At 42.4% G+C, this 22664-nt stretch overlaps 1 protein-coding gene across 1 annotated transcript in view; it reads left to right on the top strand.

The window, feature by feature from the left end:
* The window catches only part of GABRG1 (gamma-aminobutyric acid type A receptor subunit gamma1), a 77642-nt gene that overhangs the window by 33334 nt on the left and 21644 nt on the right, over positions 1-22664 (top strand). Inside the window, exons 2-3 of the mRNA XM_044418048.1 lie at positions 20-168; positions 7460-7527. Coding sequence (XP_044273983.1) covers positions 20-168; positions 7460-7527 — 217 coding nt within the window. The remainder of the gene's footprint in view (positions 1-19; positions 169-7459; positions 7528-22664) is intronic.

Here is a 22664-nt window from a genome sequence, read left to right as displayed (position 1 = left end):
GTTATTCAACTGCCACTAGCACTGATAAAGCAGATGACGAGGATGATGAAGACCTAACAGTGAACAAAACATGGGTCCTTGCCCCAAAGATCCATGAAGGTGATGTCACTCATATATTGAATTCGTTACTCCAAGGCTATGACAATAAACTCCGACCAGATATTGGAGGTAAGTGACACTGATGATGCACTGAATAGAAAACAGGCAGAGAGAGATAATAATCCATTGTTTTTGGATACTGTTGAATTGTTAGGATCCAATATTTTGAAATTCTGGGAATAGCTGGGGGGGGGGTGTTATGTGGCATCCCACACTACTGCTTGGTATTGCTCACAAAAAATGAGTGCCTTTTAATGTAGAATGTTTAGTGTGTAACAAGACAATGTATACATTATTAAATACAAATATAAATGATGCATAAATGGGTGCAATGGGATGTATGACTAGTGAGAGGAAAGTCCCACAACTCACAACTACTCCTTAGCTAGTCATGCTTGCTGGGGCATGTTGGGAATGGTAGGTCTGTTGAAATATCCACAGAATGTCGTCCTGCTGGATCAGAGCAAGGGTTCATCTGGCCCAGCACGGTGATCAACCCATTGCCTGTGGGCAACCTGTAAGCAGGATGTGGATGCAACAGCATCCGCATGACCAGGTTTCCTACCAACGGGAACATTGCCTTCGACTCTGCAGGTAATGCATAGAGGTAGAATTCGTGTGAATGTTCTCACTTTTCCTGTGCTGTTCCTTAGCACAGCTGAAACTGAGAAACTGATTCTGGGCTACATGTTCTATTCTTGATTTTGCTCTGCATGCTGCCTAGATGAAAAATGAGCAAATCACAGTTGCACCAAACCTTTTATCGGCACTTTTATCCATTTGTGCAGATGAAATGAACCCTCTAAGCCATGAAGAATTAGCTTCTCTATTATGAGCAGCAGCACGTATGAAGGTAGCAAAAGGGTGCAGTCTAAAGTATTATTTAGTTCTATTTAAACCTTTAAGAATGAATGAGTGTGTGTGTGTGTGTGTGTGTGTGTAGCTAAAGAATAGCAAATCACATAAAATATTCAGTGCTGGAAATCTCTTTTTTGTAAGACAAGAGAAGGAGTGTGTTTCTCTAATTGGTTACTTAAACGTATCTGTGTTTCTAACTTATTTTTCTTGTGGCAAAAAAATTGTAGTGCCCTAAATATTCTGCTGGATTGGACCAGACATCTAGCTAATACAGCACCTTGCTTCCTACAGAGAACAACCAGATACCTAGGAAAGCCTCCAAGGATAGCACAAGTGCCATCACTCTTTCCCACTGCTACCACTAACAACCAGTATTCAGGCACATGGCACCAGGTGTGCTTTATAGCCATCATGACAAGTTGCCATTGCTAGGGCCTGAGCTCCATGGCCCTGTCTAATTCCCTTTTAAAGTTGTCTGGGAATGATAGCCGTTACTACCTGTTGTAGCAGGAAATTCCAGTTTAACTCTATGTTTCTCTTTGTCTGTCTTGAGTCTACTGTTCTAGCTGAAGATCTTCCTTGTCTGTACAAATGAAGTATCATGGCGTACAATGCACATAGCTCATCAGACCAATATTTTCCCCAGTTCTGCCCCCCAACCCCAGCATCTCAGCATTAGATCACAGTTTAAGGAACCACAGAGTATAAATCCTCTGGGTAGCAAGTGACAGTCACTGAGTCAAAAGGGATGCGGGACACTCTCAAAGGCAAATGGGCTGCCTAGTAAGCTACATTACTAAGGGCTATGTAAAACCTGTAGCTTGTAGTCAATCCTCACCATATTGTTTATCCTAGTGTAAACATGTAGAACCCAATCTGGCTCTGGACCATTGTTTAAGAAAGGACTTCTCATAAGAGAGACTTTATTTCCACATACTCAAAACTTGCACAGTGTCCTGATTCGGATTGGGTGTTGCATTGACTGGTATTTTGTGAAAAATCATTTGGGATCAGCATTAAGAACATTTCCCTCCTCCCCACCCTCAAAAACAATGCTTTATATCACCTGCTATTTGATTTTTGCTCTTTCATTCACCATGGAGTTTTGCCAAATGAATGAGATCCTGGCCTGCTTATGGCTGTGCTTGGAACCAGCAGTTTTGCTAAGCTGTTCAGCTGGGCTCAGGCCATGCAAATGGCCAGTGGGGTTCAATATACACCCATGGAAAGCCTCAGACCATGCCTTGTCTTTTTGGGCTTGGAGCACGAGTAAAGTCCAGGCTATTTGCTCACAACCTACCCAGCACAGAGGTTCGGCTTCTTCCCTGGCAGTGCCCGCTTTGTCTGCAGTTCCAGCACTCATTTTTGCAACAGGTGCGGCACCTTCAGGAAAGCTCAAAATATTGTATAGCATCACACCCGCCCCCCCGCCCATGTACAACTGGCATATCCTGCTGCTGCATCCAAAATGTGTTGCAAACACAAATGTGGGATGCTGGGGCAGAAAGCCCGCATGTTCAAATTGGTTATCAGGGTGAGTGATGTTTGAAGTGTTTACAGTTTCCACTGGTTTTCTTTTGGTACAACACTGTGTTCAGTATGAAGAACATGTGGCCTTGGACGCTTTCTGCTGCCTAGGGTGTTCAACACCTCATTATGAAGTCAGACAACATATTTTTTCCTCCTCCTGACACTCATGGCTTTAGATGAATTTTACTGACTACGGACCAGGCATTCTCACTGTCGTTCTTTGGTTTATTTCTCTATTGGTTCTTGACTCTTGATGTTAATGTGAGTTGAGATGCTTAAGGGGCAAATTCTATTATTAAACAGTACATTTTGCTCTAAACTTAAATCATCTCTATACGGAAACGACGTTGCAGTTGTCCTTCAGCAGTGTAAGTGCAGCAGAGAAAACATTCATCACTCGCAGGTATTTGTTGATTTTGGATTGGTAGCCTGACTCCTTTCGACTTTAACTGCATGCATCCAGGATTCATAGATTCATAGATTAATGGGATCAGAAGGGGCCAAGCAGACCATCGGGTCCAATCCCCTCCTGGTGCAGGATGCCAAGTTACACCACCTCCTCCGCCTCCTCAATTTCATACACAACCTTTCTCTGTAGTAAGAGTATCACTGAGTAACTGCAGCATGTCCTCAGGTAAGTAGACATCTTGTCAGGAAACATCTATTTCCTTTTTTTAATGAAACAGTAGCAATGTAAGACCCCAGTCCAAATCAGAACATTGATGCTTTCCTTGTGCAAGCCTTGGGTGCCTCAAAATGAGGTCTTCCCTGTGAAACATCCTTTCTTAAACAGTGGTCCTGATCCAGACTGGGCCCCGTGTGCTTACATTAGGGTGAACAAAGCAGTGAGTATCAACTGCACACCGTGTGTTTTACACAGTGTGTTGTTTAGCCCTTACTGTTGCCTTTCAGACTGCTACACATCCTTTTTGCATCAATAGATGCCACTTGCTATCAAGGGATTTGTGCACTCTTAACTAAAGTTTCCCAATTTAGAGGAGAACTGCTTTGAATTTGAAAGTGACCTCGATGTGAAGGGATGCTGGTGCAAAGCTTGCTCGACGAGAAAGAGCCACAGTGAGTGAGTCGGCACAAGGGCCTTGAAGTTGGTCATGGACCGCGGGCACCAGGTCAGACTCTTCCCCCATTGTGGATGAATTTAGTGTACTTCTTTATACACAGACATTAGCCATATGCAAATGTGGTGCAAATCTGTGCCCTCTTTTTGGGTAATGTCTAAATGGCAGTGTTAGTGGCAAGGCTTCCGGCTCTTCCCTTTTCGGGAATTCTGCTGCTTTTACCACCATGTTGGGAAGCAGGAGAAAAACAGGGGAATGGTCCCAATGCAAGAGAAACTGGACTTCAGCAGTAAAGCACCTGTCCTGGCATTTCCAGTTGAAAGGACTGGATTGTAGGCAATGTGAAGGCACCTGCTCAAAAACCCTGCAGAGCGGCATGGTAGTTTTTTCCAGACCAAGGGAGACTAGCCATGTATGAGCCAGTGTGCCTCCCACTTTATTCTAGGCATTCATAGAATAACCGGAAAGGGGATAGGCGCTTCCAAAGCAGGGGAGCTGCCTTGATCTTGGTTCATACAGATGGACTCAGGCAACAGCTGTGTGGGGACATGAGGTTCTTTGAAATGGATGGATTGGATCAACCAAAAGTAGGATGTTTTTAGGAGGTGGTCAGAGTTAGAATCTTTGAAAATAATCTTAGGGAAAAATTGTGCCCATATGTAAGTCTCTCCCATTAAAATAACTGTGACCAAAAGCACTTAATGTTGTATTGTGCATGGAGTAAGCACCATCAGGGAAAGCTCATGGTAAGTGGACCCTTCACACTGGAGAACTACATTAGCAGGACACCAGTGCTGCTTTTGGATGCTGGTGCTTTCATAGAATCATAGAAGATTTGGAAGGGGCTATGAAGGCCATTGAGTCCAACCCTCTGCTGTTGTAGGACACCAAGTCACACCATCCCACTCAGATGGCGCTCCAGTTTCTTTTTGAATGTCTCTGGTGTGGAAGAGTAGGCAGTTGGTTCCACTGTCGTATTGCTCTGATAGTGGGGAAGCTTTTCCTGATGTCCAGCCTGAACCTGGCTTTGCCTCAGTGCTGTCTCTCAGTTAAACAAAACAGTGTCAGTTTCAGGTTTTTGAGGTCCCTTGGGCAAGACCTTGGGCTTTTTACAGCATTGTCTCCAGCTGCTGTCACTGCTCATTCTCTCAAGCATGATTGCAAATGCCTGCTTGACTGACAAGCAGAGATGCCTCAAGCCAGTAGGCCATGGAATCTGCTCCTCCATCTCACCACCACTTGGCAAAGCAAGAGACAAATGAACAAGCAGATGAAAACTAGAAGCAAGTCCAGGGGTGGGAGCCTTTGGTAGGTGCCTGGCCATACAAGCCCTTAATTCTGAGCCTGAGATTGGGCATGCTTGTCTTCTTCAACGTTATGCATGGTCCAGATTGTTGTGATCCAGGTTCCACTTTTATGCACCCATGTCTGGCCACCCACCTTTATCACTTTGGTCAAGGTGGTCAGAATCACATTTTGAAAATGGCAAACTCCATAGGAGGACATGATTTGGCAGTATGCTGCCTTCCCATTTGTATCCTAATACGTACATGCATGTGTAAGTGTGTGTATGAATAAATGCAGCACGCCTTATGCAAGCACATACAGGTTCCCGGCTGTCCTGATACACATGTTCCCCACATCTGGCCAGGGCTTGTTTATTTCCAGAGGGAGTGGTCGGCAGTTTGTTACAGCAGAAACAACAAAAAGCACCACCTTCCCTAATGAAGTGGCCTTTGTCCACCAAACCCTTGTAAATGACTGAAGGTGCAATTTTATGCAGGTCCAAACTTGCATTAGATTGCATCCTTAGCCTTTTAGGTGTCACAAGCCTCTGTTGTTTTTTGTTAATATGTTTATCATCTTTATTTTTTTATTGGAATGCCTAGCTGTTTTATATTTACTTGGTTAAAGAAGGCAGGATGAAAATAATGTTAACAAGATATGAATCTGCTCCCTTCCCTTCCCTTCAAGTTTTTCCCAGTAGCCAAGTAGCATTTCTCTTAATAGTTGCTAAGGTTATTATCTGGGAATGTTTTATGGCTACTGCTGTTATTTGAGCGTTACTACGTTTTGTTATCATGTGTATTAATTTCAAAGCTTGTACAGTTTTCCAGCTGCCTTTGACAAAGTGTAAGATTTATAAGAAATAAAATGCTTCCACAGTGACTGGGAACATGGGGGTGGCCCAGATTAAACTTTGGAGAGCTTGCTAGTAGAAGTGGCTTTAAAATATGTTTCAGAGTATCTTTCAGGCTTAACTTCAGACAAAATAATGTTTAAGTTTTGAGCCACTGTTCTTTCATAGGAGTGATTGATTTTGTGTCCAGTGTAGTATATTGATCAAAGCTCTAGCTGAAAAGATACTAATATAGCTGAATTGTGCTTTGGTCTGGATATGAGTACAAGAGTCGAGGAAGCTAATGTACTGTTTCAACAGCTCTTGAGTAATCACATACTGAAGGGAAATATTGGTTCAGTGTTTCAATACATTAATTCATAAGATGCATAATTAGTGGCCTATTTGATCTGGTTTTCTCATCTGTTACTTTGAAACATTACTCAAAATTTACAGTATTAAATCTTGTCCTCTGTTTCCCCTACTTCTCTGTTCCTCACTGGAAAAAGAAACATTTCTGGGTTTAATCCATCTGTTAATTTGTCCCATGTTAATAAACAGCATTTTACCTGAGCTATATAAAGGAGTTTGTTTTAGAAGAGGTGTTCCACCCAAACAGAGCATTTTTTCCTTACTAAATCATGAATGCATGGCATGATTCCCTCACTTCCCAGGTGCGCAAAGCAGAACTTGAGCAGCTGTGTGCGAACAGGAGGGGATTTTGGTTGCCATCATGAGAAGCTTGTGCATCCTTTTTCCTCTGCCCCACAGTCTGCATCGGGGCTGCTGTGCCAATTTCTTTCAGCATCCATAGCTATTTTATGTCATGGGAAGCCCTTCCATGCCTCACATGCTGACATTCAGCAGACTCTGTTTTTTGGAGTGCCACGCATTTCATGGAGGAATACATAGGCAGCTGACTTACACTACGTCAGACCGTTGGTTCATCTAGCAGGGGTAGGCAGCATGGCAAACAAGTACGCCTTTGGACATCATTTTGCACTCACTGAGATGCCCTTTCCCGCCTACTTTCTTTGCATTTATTTATTTTGAAAATAGCTTTTCTTACTGGGTGCTGGGACTGCTTTAAAGCCAGGCGAGGACATGTAGCTGCCCCTCTATGTCCTCTGTGAGTGCCTGTGGGCCACATGTATTCAGAGTCATTATTAGGAAACAGGGATGGGATGTGGCTGCAAGTCAGTGCTTCTATCCCATTCTGTGGCAGTGGCCTGGAGAGTTTCTAAAACAGCCAAATCAGTCCATAGGCCCAAACAGGTTCACTTTTGATCTCAAATGTGCTGATGATGGCTCCCCAAGGTTTTAGATAAAGGTCTGTCCCATCACCTCCTACCTGGTCCTCTTCAAGCTGGAATGAACTTGGGAACCTCTTTATGTGTCTGTGTACTGTGGGCCTGGAAAGTGGTGGGCCACTAGACACCCATATGTGAGGTATCAAAAGGCCTTCAGTGATGGAAAATGGTCAAGCCGGTTGCTGTGAGAACACACTGGGGCAGCCTGTACAGAATGCCCATGAAGATCCTACTGCATATGAAGCAGTACTCACATATACCCCTGGGTGCAGAAAAAAGAGGCGATCATGCCATTAGCTTTTAGGAGTGTGCTCCTATGTGTGTTTATACAGAAAGACGTCTCCCAACATTCCCCACCCCATTGTGACTGTTTCACGAAACAAGCAGACAAAGAAGCCCTGCATTACTAAACAATATAGGAAGCAATGAATCTCATGTATCCTTATGATTCCTGTTCTGTTTAGTGCGGACTACAGTAATCGAGACGGACGTCTATGTTAACAGCATTGGTCCAGTTGATCCAATTAATATGGTAAGTTATGACTGTAACAAACTTTCAAGGTAAGCCTTTTTTTTTCGGATATCTGTCTGCTTGCCAATGCCTCTCACATTTGGAGTGCTATCAAGAGACAGGGCAACCTTGCACTTTTGAAAGGAGATTATTACCTTGAATGAGATAGCTGAGGCATCAAGTATTCTGTGAGAAAGTAGTTTGTTATCAAAGAAGATCTTACTAAATTAGGGACTTAAAAGAGAATCCAGTTTTTTGAAAGAAAACCATGTTAACCTTATTCAAATGTGTCCTTTTATTTCTTATCCTTGCAATCTGAAAAGGACTGCCAGATGAACATGAAATAAGGCTCAAACTGAGTATGATCCTAATAAGTTTTAAATGTTAATAAATAATCTTAAGATAATGAGATACTTGTGCTGGATAAGATATATAAGGTAGGAAAACTGAATTGCGTAGCATCTGCCTCCTACTCAAGTTTGCAGTTATAGTCAGTCTTGGTTATCTCAGTGGATAAACTGTGCTGGAAACTTGTATCATTACATTTCCATCCCACTTTTTCTGCAAGGTGCTCAAGGGGGTATACTTGATCCTGTACCTTATTTTACCCACCAACAATCCTGTGCAATAAACTGAGAGTCACTGGAGGGCCGAACTCATCCAGCGAGCTTCATGGCTGAGTGGGGACTAGAATCTGGAGCTCCCGAGTTCCCACCCAACAATTGAATCACTGTGCCTCACCGGCTCTCAGCAGGCACCCTTTGCTGCTGCCTGCTTTCTGGTCAGCATATCTTTTTCTCTAGTTTCCCAGCTTATGTGTGTGCACTCACACACACCTTTCTCCCAGCGTTTGCCTATCCCTCTCTTTATCATTACGTAGACATACAGAGAGCTTCTGCGCATGAAGCATTCCTTGTGCCCTCGTGATTCATCCATCACAGAAGTACTCAGGGCCTTTTCACAACATTATTACCTTCCAGAGTGTTGCTGGGGCCAGCCAGATGCTTTTGTGCTTGGACACGCTGGTATTCAACTTTAATTGACAACAAAGTGGAACAGAAGCATCAGGAAAGAAACAAAAATCTGCTGTGCTGCTGTTACACTACAGTGCCAGCTTGTGCTTTGTTAATTGTGTGTGTGTGTGTGAAGACACAAACCCCCCACCCCAAAAAGCCCTGTAAAAAAAATGCATTTTTTTGTCTGCAGTGGAAATGGGAGAAGCCTGTGTGCAGGTGCAGGTTAAGCATTTTGCATGAAGCAGCCCTGAGAGAGAGAAAGGAGGGATGTGTACACACATGTGTGCATATGGCAGTGGATCACAGCTCAGGGGCAAAGCCCATGCTTTGCAGGCTGAATATCCCCAGCTCCGCCCCAGATATCTCAGACAGCAGGGTCAGAAAAGGTGTCCACTGCATGCTTCCAGGCAGAATAGACAATGCTTGACTAAATAGTCCAATGATGTGGCTCTTTTATATATTGAGATCCATATTGTGAACATTGTCAGGTTCATAAGTCAGTGGACAAGAAGCAGCCAGAGCTTGAGGCAAGCAGCATGAGTCCCATGGGTTATCTTGGTCCCTATTACAGGTGACTGAGGTGGTGGTCCTGTGCACACCTGTAGCAGCAAGTTCCATTGAACTCAGTGGGACTTGCTTCTGAATACACGTGTCCAATAATCTACTTCTCTTGTAATGTCTTCTAGTTCACTGCAACCATGCTATCCATACTGGTAGTGGAGAAGGAAAGAGACAGATCCTGTGGGATCCTTGTGATGATGATTTGGGTTACTTGGGGAATTAGATCTCTGAATTCTGATGCTAACAGTACCTTCTGGACTAATCTGCCAATCGTCATGAAGGTGTCTATCAGATCTTGTAATTCTCTGAATGTTGTAGTTCAGTTTTCAGCTGAAAAAACATGAAAATGTGCATTTTGAGAGAAAATCAGTCAAAACTGATATTCAAGTTCATGGTTCAATGTGAATTTTGAGAATTTTTAAAATGTATGAATGGAATTGACATGCAAAGGTGAAGCAGATTGGAAGCCAGTGGAATCTTCTCAGATTTCTGGCTCATTCAGAAAGGAAGTGAAGGATGGCCATTCAGTAAACCCAGTGATATCATGGAGCAAGTAAACCTGGTCCTTTCAGAAGCAGAGTCATTGGGTTAAGGAAAGCTCCAAAGGTCATTTAGACCAACCCCAAACTCATAGCCATTAATTTAAGTTGTCCTTTCAGATAAGAGTTCTAACAATCACAGCTGTGGTTCAAAAAGGTATGCTGGTTGAAAGCTGCCTTAGCAGAATCCATTCAGATATAAGGGTGGTTTAGACATTTTAAAGTAAATTAATGATGGTGTGGCGGGGACGAGCACCCAGTTATAAATAGGATTGATTCTGAAGTGGAGGTCAGAATCTTCCTCTTTGCTGCAGTTACTTGAGGTTGCCAACATTTCTGAGTATTCACCAAGTTTGTTTTCATATTTAGGACTGCATTCTTATTCAGCACAGTGATAGTGTTAGTATTCAGGGACTGATGCCAAACACCTTAGTTCACAGTTTACATTTTCAAAACATTCAAAAGAGGTGATATTTTCCAGGTGAGAGCCTTGTTTGTTAAAATATTTTGGTATCTTTGCATAACACTTAGCCGTAAGTGGAATAGCGGGTGCTAAAAGATGAATTGCTTCAAAGATTATTGTAAGATCCTGAAATATGACTTAATTGGAGACTCGTTTCTGGATTCTTGCCCATTCAGGTGACTGGGTTACATTTGAGACTGCACTTAACTGTATAAAAATGACTCCTGAAATTTGGTGATGCCTTCCTTTACACAGGTGTTTCTCTCTAAGGCTATTCAGGAGCATCTTACAAGAAGGAGGCAAACACATGATAAGAGGGAGCACTCCCATTGTCTGCCCATTGTCTTTGCTGCCATTTGTCGCCCTCAGCTTGTGGAGAGTGGCCATCTAACAAGGAGAACCTCCTCTGTTGGTGGAATTTCTCAGGACTGGCCAGAATGCTGGTTTTCCAGTGTTCTGGCTCAAGTGGAGTCTCTGTGGAAAGAAGAGGCTCTTTTCAGACAGACACCCTCCATGAGCAGAGAGTGATGTGTACAGCAGGGAAAAGCCCGGTCTCTTTTGGGTAGGGATGGAATTTTCCCTCTCATCAAGAGTTTGCCCAGTGCAGGGAGGAATGCCTGCATCAGGGTTTCTGTGCATCCGCCATCCAGTTTTCCCAAACCTCTTCCTTCAGAAGTGGAATCAAACAGCAGCTCTTCTAGCAGTTGGGACATAACAGGACAAGAGTGGCTGTCTTGTGCAGGCCTCATCTATCCAATATTTTCCTGCATGGTTGGGAGTTCTTTCAGCACCGACCAGCATGTGGCAGTGGCAACAAATACCAGGAGACTCTGTCCAGGCATAACAAAAACTCTCATTGATATAAGTATTGACAGCATACTACTGTCTCTGGAGAAATTAAGTGTGGAGTACCTCGACCACATCAATTATCTCAACCAGCTAAATGGCTAAAGTAAATCCTGTAATAAGAGCATTGGAAAAAAGGCAATCATGAAAAGGGGAAAAAGTGGATAACAAGCCTTCTGACCCATTTTAGCTTGCTGTAAAATGGGTGATCCTCCGTGAAGGCCTTTGCAGGCTGCCAACACCTTCTGAATTTATTTATTTAATTAATTAATTTAGAAAGCTTCTATGCTACCCCATTCGCCAAAGCCTCAGGGCGGCTCACAACAACAAATAAATAATAACAATATAAAAACAATATAATTGGAGACATCCTGGCCAAGGATGTAAAATAAATAAATAATATTAGCAATTAAAATAACATTTAAATAAAAAGATCTTTGTCTGGCGCCGAAAAACAAATAATGACAGCACCAGGCGGACCTCTCTGGGGAGCGCATTCCATAGATTGGGCGCCACCGTAGAGAAAGCCCTCCTCCGAGTACCTACCCTCCTAATATTTAGCAAAAGTAACATGGATTGCAGCTAGTAAAGGATATCGTGTCCCACCAGAACCTGTTAATTTTCAAAGACGTTTTATACACATAGGGTGGCAGAAGGTCAGCATCGGGGGCAGTTCAGTTGCAACCCACGTATGTTGAAAGCATGCACTTCTCTGTTATGGGATAGGTACTTGATTTTTTTTGCTGGCCATCTTTTGCCTTCATCGGCCTTCTTTTGTATATCGTCTGGATGATGTGGAGTTATTCCTAAAGCCTCACAATTTTCTTAGTCTAAGTGTGATCACTTCTACATTTTGTGGCACATGAATTTGTGGGGGGGGGACAGTTGACAGGGATGGATCATATACCTGCCTCTTTCTGTGCTGTAGATTTTGTATCTTCATATTGCCTGAATATATTCATATATTATTATGAATATAATAATATTCATATTAGTGGTTCTCCAACAAAGTAAACCTTGTGAAACTGAGATTTGTGTCAACTCTGTTAACAAAATAACAGGGCAGTGCAGCATCCTTATTCTGTAGGTGGCTGTGGTACCAGTGAAGGTCATTGTAATTTGTGTCTAATGAGGTCTGTGCATGATGATCACAACATGAGGTACTTGTAGTTCTTGCCTACTGATCACTTCCTAAAAAAAATATCTCTTTATAAAATTAACCTTAATTTTAGCATGGTGTAAAATCATACTGGTAACTATCAGGAAATGCTTATCTGCTTCTAGCTGCTGACCCTAGAGAATGTGAGAGTGGTGGTGCAGGCTTTGTCAAAGAACCCGCAGCAGAACCCTTTCCCTGGAATAATTGGCTCATGCTGCCTTTTTCCTCCATGTGAGTGGACCCTGACAGTGCCTGACACTCCCACCCTCCAGAGCTGGCCCTGCATAGGTAAGGAGGAGCAAAGACATTCATAAACCTAAGTAATTGTGTTGTGTTTCTGGAAGGTAGGCTTCAGGTGCATTAAACCTTAGTGCCATTATTCAGCAGAATCTGTTTATGCGATATTTAGAGCAGGGATGGGGAACCTGCCTTTTTTGGATGCACACCTTAACATGGTGAGGAGGCTGGAGAGTATCAGTGAAGCCATGCCATCAGGAGGCCAGATTTCCTCACTAGGCTTGTCTCCTAGCTGGGTCACCCAAGGCAGGAATAGTTAAAAACCAGACACCAAGCTAAGATGCATCCACCCTATCCAGAAGTAGCAGTCGCATCAGCAAAATAGAATGGATATCTCTAGTGGTGGTGGGGATGGAGAAATTACTGGAGGGCAGCTGCTGGGCAGTGGTGGCAGTTGAAGATGACCCTGGTGGAGGATCTTTCACGCCCAACAGCAGTGACACTCAAGCTAGCTGTGGTTAGAATTGTGCAGAAGGAAGCCACGGGTAACCATTTCTGAATTTCTGATCTTGAAAGCCCCATGATGAAATGATCCAAACTGAAACAAGAGATAGTGCCAGGAGATGACAGTCCTATGTTGAAAGGCGTTTCACCAGCTGCTAGGGAAGAGCAAAGAACAGGTATGAATAGCGCTGTCACGAACTTGATCAATGCTGAAAAGAAGTCTAGTGTCCAAAAGAGGTGCAGTCTGATGCTGCAGAACACTTATACTTGAAACTTGGTACATGAGAAGTATTAAAAAAAGCAAACTGGAAATTCCAAAGCAAGAAATGGAATGGATAAACATTGCAGTATTTGATGTGAGCAAACTAAAGTGGGCTGGAATGGGACATTTTCAGTCAGACAAACATAAAGTGTGGAAATGACAAACTCAGAAGAAATGGCGTAGAAGATGAGGCAAGGTGGAGCACAGGCAGTTCGGAGCTATAATGCAAAAGTCTGATTGAATCATATCAATCAGATTTCTCAGACAGCCTGTCAGCATAACCGTTATTCAAGTCTATGCTCCCACAACACATGTTGAAGAAGAAATGGAAAACTTTAAGTGTCCAAGATGAAATTGATAACACACCAAAACAGGTTGGACTTATAATCTTAAGTGACTGGAATGCAAAATTAGGAAACAAAACAGAATCCATTGTTGTGGGGGAATTAAGCCTAGAGGTCAGAAATTAAGCAAGGGCATAACTAAAAGAATCCTGTGAAGCCAACAGTTTTTTTAATTGCAAATACATTCTTCAGGCAACCTGTATGAAGACTGTATACATGGACATCACCATATGGCCAATACAGAAAACCAATAGATTATGTAATTGGAAGCAAAAGATGGAAAAGTTGTATTCTCACTGCCATAACAAAACAACAGGGGCAGATTGTGTTTGTGAACATAAACTCTTAATATCCAAAATCAGAATAAAGCTGGAAAAAAGATCACTAACAGAATCATAATGTCAAAATGCAACTTTTTTTTCTGAGGGATTTAAGTTCACATAAATTTTAATTACTGAACTCAGTGGCCTAAGGTGACAGAAATTGGGTTAGGATCCTGAATGCAACTTTTTAGTGACTATCACATAGAGACAGAAAGAATAATTACAATGATCAGTGCAAAAAAAAAAAAAAAAGAATTGAACAACAAAAGAGGAAAAACAGGAGATGACTTCTAGAAGATTCAGAAATTCAAAGGGAAATTCAAAGCTAGAGCAGGAATGCTGAAAGACAGATAATGGAGTGGGAGAAAATAAAGAGAAAGTGGGAAAAAAAGAACTCTATAGAAGAGATAAAAGGATGGCAGATTCCTTCTGAGAGGAATCCTATGAAGAAGTGCCTCCGATATTAGAAAGCAAAGTGAAAGTTGCTCTGAAAGGACTTGGAAGGACCAAAGCACACAGAGTAGAGATTGACTCTCTGCAACAGAACTTCAGAGAGTCAATCAGTCCAAATCAAACAAGAATATGCCAGCAAATATGGAAAACAAAACTGCCCTACAGACTGGAAATGTTCACTATATATTCCAATCCCCAAAAAGGCAGATGCAGAAGAGTGCAGCAACCATAGGACCATTGTACTCAAGCAACGAAGATTATTACCCTTTACGGAGCAAGGAATGCCTGTCATTCAAGCTGGATTCCAAAAAAGAAGAGGCACTCGAGTGTATCAGAAATTTCTGCTGGCTACTGAAGTGCAGCAAAGAATTATAGCAGAAGATCAGTCTGTGCTTTATAAAGCAAAGACTGCAGAGTCTTGACTGTGTGAATCAGTTATGGATAGACCTGAAGAAATGGAGGTGTCTCAGGACTTGGTTGTCCTGATGCATAACCTGAATTGTGGACAAGATGCTACTGTTAGGACTGAATATGGAGAAACAGTATGGTTTCATATAGGCAAAGTCATCAGATAAGGGTGTACAGTGGTACCTCGGCTCATGAACGCCTTGGCTCACGAACAAAAATTACTGACAAATTTTTACTTGGGGTTGTGAACACCACTTTGGGTGGCGACCAAGATTGCAGCCATCTCCCCACATGCCCCAGTGGGGAGATGGCCACGATCGCAGTTCCATTTGTGCAGGGAAGGCATCTGTGATCGGAGGCATGCTGCTGCATAAAGACGGGTGCAGCGAAGCAGAGCCGCGGGGCAGACTGCCGAGAATCTGCTTGTCATTCGTGCAGCCGCGCGCCTCTGATCATGGACGCCTTCCCTTCACGAAAGCAACTGCGACCGAGGCCATCTCCCCACCCCCAGCACTGCTGGTGCCCATCTCTCCTTTCCTCAGTGCGCCCGCGATCACGCCCATCTCTCCTCCCCACCCCCCAGCATGCCAGGATGACAGGCGCAATCTAGGTCGTGCTGGGGGCGGGGGCGGGGAGATGGCCACACTTGTGCTTGGGGTCGGGGGGGGGTCAATGGCCGTGATCTTTGTTGTTGTCACTTTGCTTCACATTTTTCTGATTTAAAAAGTGGTTATAGAACGGATTAACCTTATTTACACTGAACCTTATTCAGGGGAAATTTAACTTGGCTCACAACCAATTTGGGTCACGACCAGAGTCCTGGAACGGATTAAGTTCGTGAGCTAAGGCACCACTGTATTTTAGCTCTTCATCTGTTCAGCCTGAATGGAGGATATATCATAAAGAAAGCTGAATTAGAATCATAGAAACATAGAAACAGTGAACCAGAGCCCATCTAGTCTGACTCCTGGCTCCATCCGGCTCCACTCATAACATGCCTACCATGTGCATGTCCAAGAGGAACAAGTAAAAATTGTTGGAAGACACATCAATAAGTTAAGATCCACTTGTGATTCCATATCTCTGCAGAAAGCAAAAATGACTTAAAACAAGTGAAGGTGAAAGAAGAGAGTGCAAAGAGGACTGCAGCTAAACTTTAAGGAAACAAAAGTCATGGCTGCTGAAGAATTACTCTGCTTAACTGTTAACAATAGAAGAAATTGATATTGTGAAATATTTTGCACACCTGGCTCAATCATCTGTTTGGAGACTTCATCCAAGAAATTCAAAGAAGACTGAGACTTGGAAGGGCATCAGTGAAGGAACTAGAAAAGATCATCAAGTGTAAGGATATTTCACTAGAAACCAAGATCAAGTTCACTGACACAATTATATTCCCAATCACTGTGTGTGGATGTGAAAGTTGGACACTGAAGAAACCTGACAGGAAGAAAATAAATGCATTCCAAACAATGGTGCTAGAGGAGAGGTTTGCAAATACCCAGGGCTGACAGAAAGATGCACAAGTGGGTCCTAGACCAAATCAAGCCAGAACATTCCCTAGAAGCAAAAACGAGGCAACTGAAAGTGTTGTACTTTGGGCACATAATGAGTAGGGTTGAGTAAGACGGAGTAAGGCTCGGTGGAGAAAACCATAATCCTAGAAAAACCCCAAGACAATAAAAAAGGGGTAGATTGATTCCATAAAGGAAGCCAGAACCTTGAACATACAGGAGCTGAGCAGGGCTGCCTAGGCCAGGACATCTTGGAGAGCATTCATTCGTAGGGTTGCCATAAGAGTGTAAGAAAGACATTTCACTACCGATTTTCTCTACATTGTGCATGCTTTTAAAATCCTTTGTCATAAGCCATATCTTAGTTTCATTTCTTCTCAACTGAAAAGTACCAAATGCTTTAAACTATCCACAACCCCCACAAAAAAGTGGTTTCATCCCTTAATAATGACATACTGCCCTTTCCAGGTATATGAGATGTAGTGACCAAAACTAGAAATGAGTTCCAATTCCAGTATTTGTCCTTAGTTGTATTACTTCTTTTCAGTTCTGGATATGTTTCTGCAAGAAGGAGAACTTTGGAATATTTGGTCCCAAGAAACCAGTTTCTGTGGAAGAATTTCCTTCTGGTTGAAGCTTTGTTGTAGTATCACTGCAACCTATTTGAAGAAGTTGTTCATACCAGTGAAGTGGTATAGGACAGACCTCCCATCAGAGGCAAAGTTGATGAGGATGCCCAGACGCCTTGTGAATATGGCATGAGCCAATCTTCCCAGGTGAAGCCAGGTGCATCTGTCCCATGGTGATACTCCCATCATGGACTTATTTTGGAAAACGAGGTGGAGACAGCAGCCATACACTGTCTCTGTCAGTGTGTGCAGGTTTAAAGAGGAATAATAAGGAAATTGTATTGATGCTGCACCCATGCAATGGATTCCAATCACATTTGTCATTTTATATAAAATCAGTTTGGTTTCTATTTGCAGTTCAATAGACAATTATGGCATTTATCAGTGCAGTCATATATATAATGCTTACTTATTCTGTGCATTGCAGTAATTTATTTCAATGAATAAATTGCCTTTGTCATGAGATTAAAATTAATGGGAACTGAATTACTGAACCCAAGGAGGGAGTTGTTTATTTTTTTGCTTCTTTCTCCCCACATCTAGGATGAAGTGACCAATTTATAAAGTTTAATGGCCCATTTAAGGGATAAACATAATGGAAGTGGGGAGAGATACCTTGGCAAACAAGAGCAATTTTTCCCCTACTGGACAGGAATACAAATGTTTAAATAGAATGGATCTGAATTATTTGGAGATAAATAGAATAAACAGAACAAGGATTGTTTGGATGTTTCATTATAGCTTATATGGTAGATGAAAAGCAATGCACAGATGAGAGAGCAAAAAGAGAAATTATTACAGTTTCCCCCTTAAGTATATTGAATTATTATCCAAGCCTATAATTATCTATAGCTGGGATGGCACACTTGTAATGAAACCTTGTAATGATGTAGCTGTAGTATCCTGTTTTTTCTGTTGATTGTATTTTTTATCACCAGCAAATCTATATAGATCTATATCTGGATATGTTCCTCCCCCAAATTGATATTAAGGGAGATATTTTCTTCATAGCTTTCATTTTTTAATCTCTTAAGTATAAATTTGATCTTCCTTAAACAGCTTTGTGGCCAACAGATAAAAGCTTACAGGAAGGTTCTGTTTTCTTCCTTCTCTTACATCCCTGTGTATGTTCCCACAGTCAGAATTGGACCAGATGTTAAAGCAGGACCGGGAGCCTCATCTGGCCCTCCACATTCCCTCAGACACCTCTCCAGCAAACTCCCTTTCCCAGACCTCTTTTTCCCAACCAGCACTTGTCTGGCAGGTTCTAGAGTGTGTGCAGATTTTTACACGTTTAAAATGCTGAAATGCCTCTCTTAACAGCAAGAGCTTTAAGCTACAACATGCTGGTAGATTTTGTATTTTGGCCACACCCTCATTGGCCTTAACCCCACTCTCTTCTGCAGTGCAGAGTTTCTCTAAAATTGAATTCAGTTCTTAGACTGAAAGAGGTTTTCCCTATCTCAGCATTACAGGGGTCTTGTCAAACCTTGGTGAAAGGTTCAGTAAACCCGGGATCCTGAACATTTCCCATCCATTTCTGTGTTAACATTTTTCTGAAATGCTCTTGCAGTACAAATTGTAATTTTTCCCCTAGCCTTAGCATCAGAGTAGAAAGGGACAAATTAGTTTATTCCTGATCTGTGACATTTTTTGATGTGCTTACACCAAAGCCATTACATCCTTTTTTCTTCAGTAACCTGTATTTTACTAATTTTTAACTTTTTAAAAATATAAGTGGCTTTGTATATTCTTTTGTTTGCCTTGTTTTTGTTTTTGGTGGAAAGACAGGACAGTAATAATACTAAGGGCACAATCCTATCGTGTCTTGAAAATGTCTGAGATCCTGCAGTGCTGGAGCTTGAACTTTTAGTGGCCAGCCCCTGCCCTGTCCTCCTTGAAGCCAAGATAGAAAGAATCACAAGGGCTTCCTCCCCAAAAGTTGCAAATGCTCCTCAGAAGGGAAAGGACATGCCTGGAGGGTGGGGGGCTGGGACTAAGACTAGTTCTTGTCAGCATCCTGCTCCCTACCATCCCCTTCTCAATGCTTTATCTAGATGGCCAGAGAATGGCCATCTAACAATCAGGGCACAAGTCTGGCCCCGCTGCACTTTGCTCAGGGCCAAGAATCCACATAAGCTTCCAAATTTGGAGGCTTGTAGGCATTGAGGGTGGAAGTGATGGGATTGGGCCCTGCCTAACTGATTGCAGTGTTCATAGATTAAATGTGAATGAAGGGCCTGCTAAAATAAAAACTTGAATTCAGAAACTTAAGCAAGGATTGAATATGTGCTTGTGCATGTGCATTCCTATCTGGTGAACAGATATGGTTAAAAACAATTTCAGTGTATCCAACATTACTCCTATGTAGGGAAGACCCACTGAAATGAATGGGATTAACTTCAACAGAGGACTAATGTTGCAATACCACCCAGCGGGTTTAATGTTTCATTCATGCATGGGCAAAGTGCTAATTCAGCCTCTTTCATAGTCCAATGATCTGAACAGGCAATAATATAAATTTATGGTTTTTTCAATCAAGCATTTTTTCCCTTGCAACACATTCTAAACCAAGCATCTTTATTAGGAAATGTAAGACTCTATTGAGTGTTTTTTGTTTGATTTGGTTACTTTGGTTTCGCTGCTTTTCAGGGCTCTGGTGTACAAATAAGAGCAGGGCCAGTTTTAAAATGTAATAGCCACAGCCACAAACATGCAGACTATATTGCAATGCTGTACTGAACAGAGAAACTGATCAGAAAAACACTGGCTTTAAGCAGCAAGGGCTTTATTGCTCACCATATTACTTGCACAGAAGGGCTTACATGCGTGCCAATAGGAAGGGAGTTTCTTAGTCTTGGGGGTCAATGCCAAGAAGACCCGGTCAGTTGCGCATGCTACCAGATCCAATACTCTGTATACCTCTTAGCATCGAGGCAGAATTTTATGGATCATCTTGAATGTCGCAAATTTCTGTGCAGAGTATTTCACTGCTTGCTCTTAGTTCTGTAAAAGAATCTTATACGGACTTGAAAAAAGAACCCACTTAGTTCTTTATTCTTAGTTCTTTATTCATTCTGTTGAAAATATCCACAGCATTCCATCACCACATATTCCTGGCACAGTCACCAGTTGCACAGACCAAATTTTGTGTCGTCGTCGTCCCCCCAGCAGCATCCTTTCAGGGTTTGGTTTTGTTTGCATAAATGATACTTATAGGAAGGTAGTGGTACACTTGGATGTACAGGCAGGCAAAGAAACGGCATGTGCAATGTGCCTTCAAAGGCATGGCACACAGAGTAGCAAGAGGCTGTTGCAATATGGAAACATTCCTAGCCTAACCACATTTTTCTGGTTGCTGTTAGTCAGATGTCTGGACTTTGAGTTCCCCCATATAGTGCAACTAGGTGAGAGTCCCCAAGCTTGTTTTTGTGCCTTGGATCCACTTTTCAGTATAATATCACCAAGGACTGTGGTCTGCTGCGTACACACTCCACATAAGCTGTGGATATTGCACACGCATCCGAATCCTTCTGGGTATCCTTAATCCTGACTCTTCCGCTAACATTCAGTGGTGTTACATTTTTCTTCTCCTTTCCTCCAAAGAATGCAAGCCAGTGGCCTCTTGATCGTCTCAATAGCCATGTGAGATAGGTCAGGCTTAAAGAAAGTGACTAGCCCAAGTTCATGCAATGGATTTCACTGCTGAATGGTGATGTGCACCCAGAGCTACATGGATGTTCCACCCATTGTAGCATCGTGTGTGGTGGTGGAATGGAATAATGATGAAACGGGAATACACAGACATCAGTGGAGCACACGGTTCGTGTATAGAAGTTCATTCCTTGGTGATGTCTAAGAGCCTGTGCCAATCAGACCAGATAATAAGGATGGATGGATCGGTTTATTTCTGGCCTGTATCAGTTGTACATGGGTTCAGTCATATCTCTATTCCATACCAGCCCTGTGCACAAGCCTGGGCTTTAACAAATAGATGGAATACATATTCCCTTAAAACAAGCATTTTTGCATGCAGATTTGGAGCCAAGAACCTCACAAAATTCAGACAGTCTGGGGGATGGTTGTGTTCCAAGCCTCGTATTTGCTTGGGAAATGTGAGCAAGCCAAGAGCAGTAAAACATGAATGAAACAAAATGCTTCTGTGCGCATTTGAAGAAGACAGTTCTGAGCTAGGTGGACTGGTATGAGATCGGTTCCTGTGTGCAGCTGATGTAATGAGGTCTGTCCCCAGTCTAGGGTGTGCCGTGTTCCCAGTATGAAGCTAAGAGCAATTGTATTTGGTATAGTCCACGACCTGGGTAAGATTTGGCCCATCAAAGTAAAAAGGAGGAAAATGGCTCAAACTGCAGGTCAGGACAAGAAACGCTGGCAGGAACTGTAACTTAGAAATACATGCATATACAAAAGTGATTTGGCAGTCACAGCAAGATTCTGCAGTGAAATCGAAATGACGTGTGTTTTCCTTTAGATCTGCTGCGACTGTATTAAAAGCTGTTATTAAAATCCAGCTTCTTGAAAAGAAGAAACAAAGTAACCATGTCAAGCATGGAGAGTTTATCAGTTTGCATACATAAAATTCAGACATGTTACTTGTATTAGATGTCTGAAATTAGATTCCAGATATGCAGTTGAATGAAGCTGACTTTGAAGAATTTGGCATCCAGCTGTTTTCATATATTTTCATGTATTTTATTGTTCTTATACTTTTTGTAAACCAGTGAGAGCGCTTCAGCTATGGGCATTATAGAAATGATGAGGATGGTGATGATGAAATATCTTTCTGTGCAATCACAATTGTGATGGAAGGCCCTTTTATGTGCTTCTTCACATCATTTTCTCACATTGTAGAAACGATCGGTGGCAAAGCAGCCAGAATATATTAGCTTTGGTCTCTACTCCTACTGTGTACTCTTACTTGTCACATAAGAAAGAGCTTTGCATCTTCTGGGATCAGTACCTAGATCTTATACATAGCTCTACCAAGATTAAATGTGTGATCAACCAATCAGGTACAAAAACGAGCAGAGTCCATCAGGAATTTGGAGACATGCAACCCATTTTAACAGGGTTTGTATTGAACTTTCCGGAAGGCTCTGTGTGGATTAGGAAAACTTGAGGTTGAGGTTCTCCAAATTCTACCTTGAATCCAGATCAGATTGCTAGCTTTGCTTTTTGGGAATGGTGGGCAGGGTTGCTCAAAATATGTGTATTTTGGGTGCATTTTTGAAATGTTTCGTTTCTGCCCATTCAATAAAGTATGTACTCATTTTATTCTAAAAGTACACATTTTATGTGCATTTTTCAAATGTATAGTCCCCCCACCCCTGCAAATTGAATCACAAACTCATGAACATACAAGTTTGGACCACAGATTTGGATCTGTGTTGATTTCTGGGAGGTGCAAACTATGTAAATTCTGCTCAAACACATTTTTCACACCTCTCTGGTTGATAGCTATCACTCGATAAGCCTAGCAAAATGGCAACAAACAGCAGACATGGTGCAGAAAGAAAATGTCCCAGAGGACTTACCACAATTGATGCAAAGAATCCTTAAAAAAGAAAAAAGAAAAATTGGCCCCGGCACTGATAATTGAAGTGCTGGGCAAGGCTGCTGCACCCTCCATAATTTTTAACATGCCCAGTGCCTCCAGGTCATGCACTAAAAGATGGTGTCCCTTTGCAGCCCCACTTCAGGGGTGTGAGGCATTCGGTGGAAATGAAAATATCTGCCTGGCCTGGTACGTCTTATCCCAGCACTGGCCCAGGGAGTACTTGGTGGATAAAGCTGCTGCACCTTTCACCACTGTGCGCCATTGCCACTGGCCATCTGTCAGCACCTGTAAGCTATGGGGGAAGGAATAGCACCAGGGTGGACAC

The sequence above is a fragment of the Varanus komodoensis genome, unplaced genomic scaffold (genome assembly GCF_004798865.1).
Source record: "Varanus komodoensis strain SLA01 unplaced genomic scaffold, ASM479886v1 scaffold9, whole genome shotgun sequence".
Classification (NCBI taxonomy): domain Eukaryota; kingdom Metazoa; phylum Chordata; class Lepidosauria; order Squamata; family Varanidae; genus Varanus; species Varanus komodoensis.
This window is presented reverse-complemented; position numbering and strand designations above follow the sequence as displayed.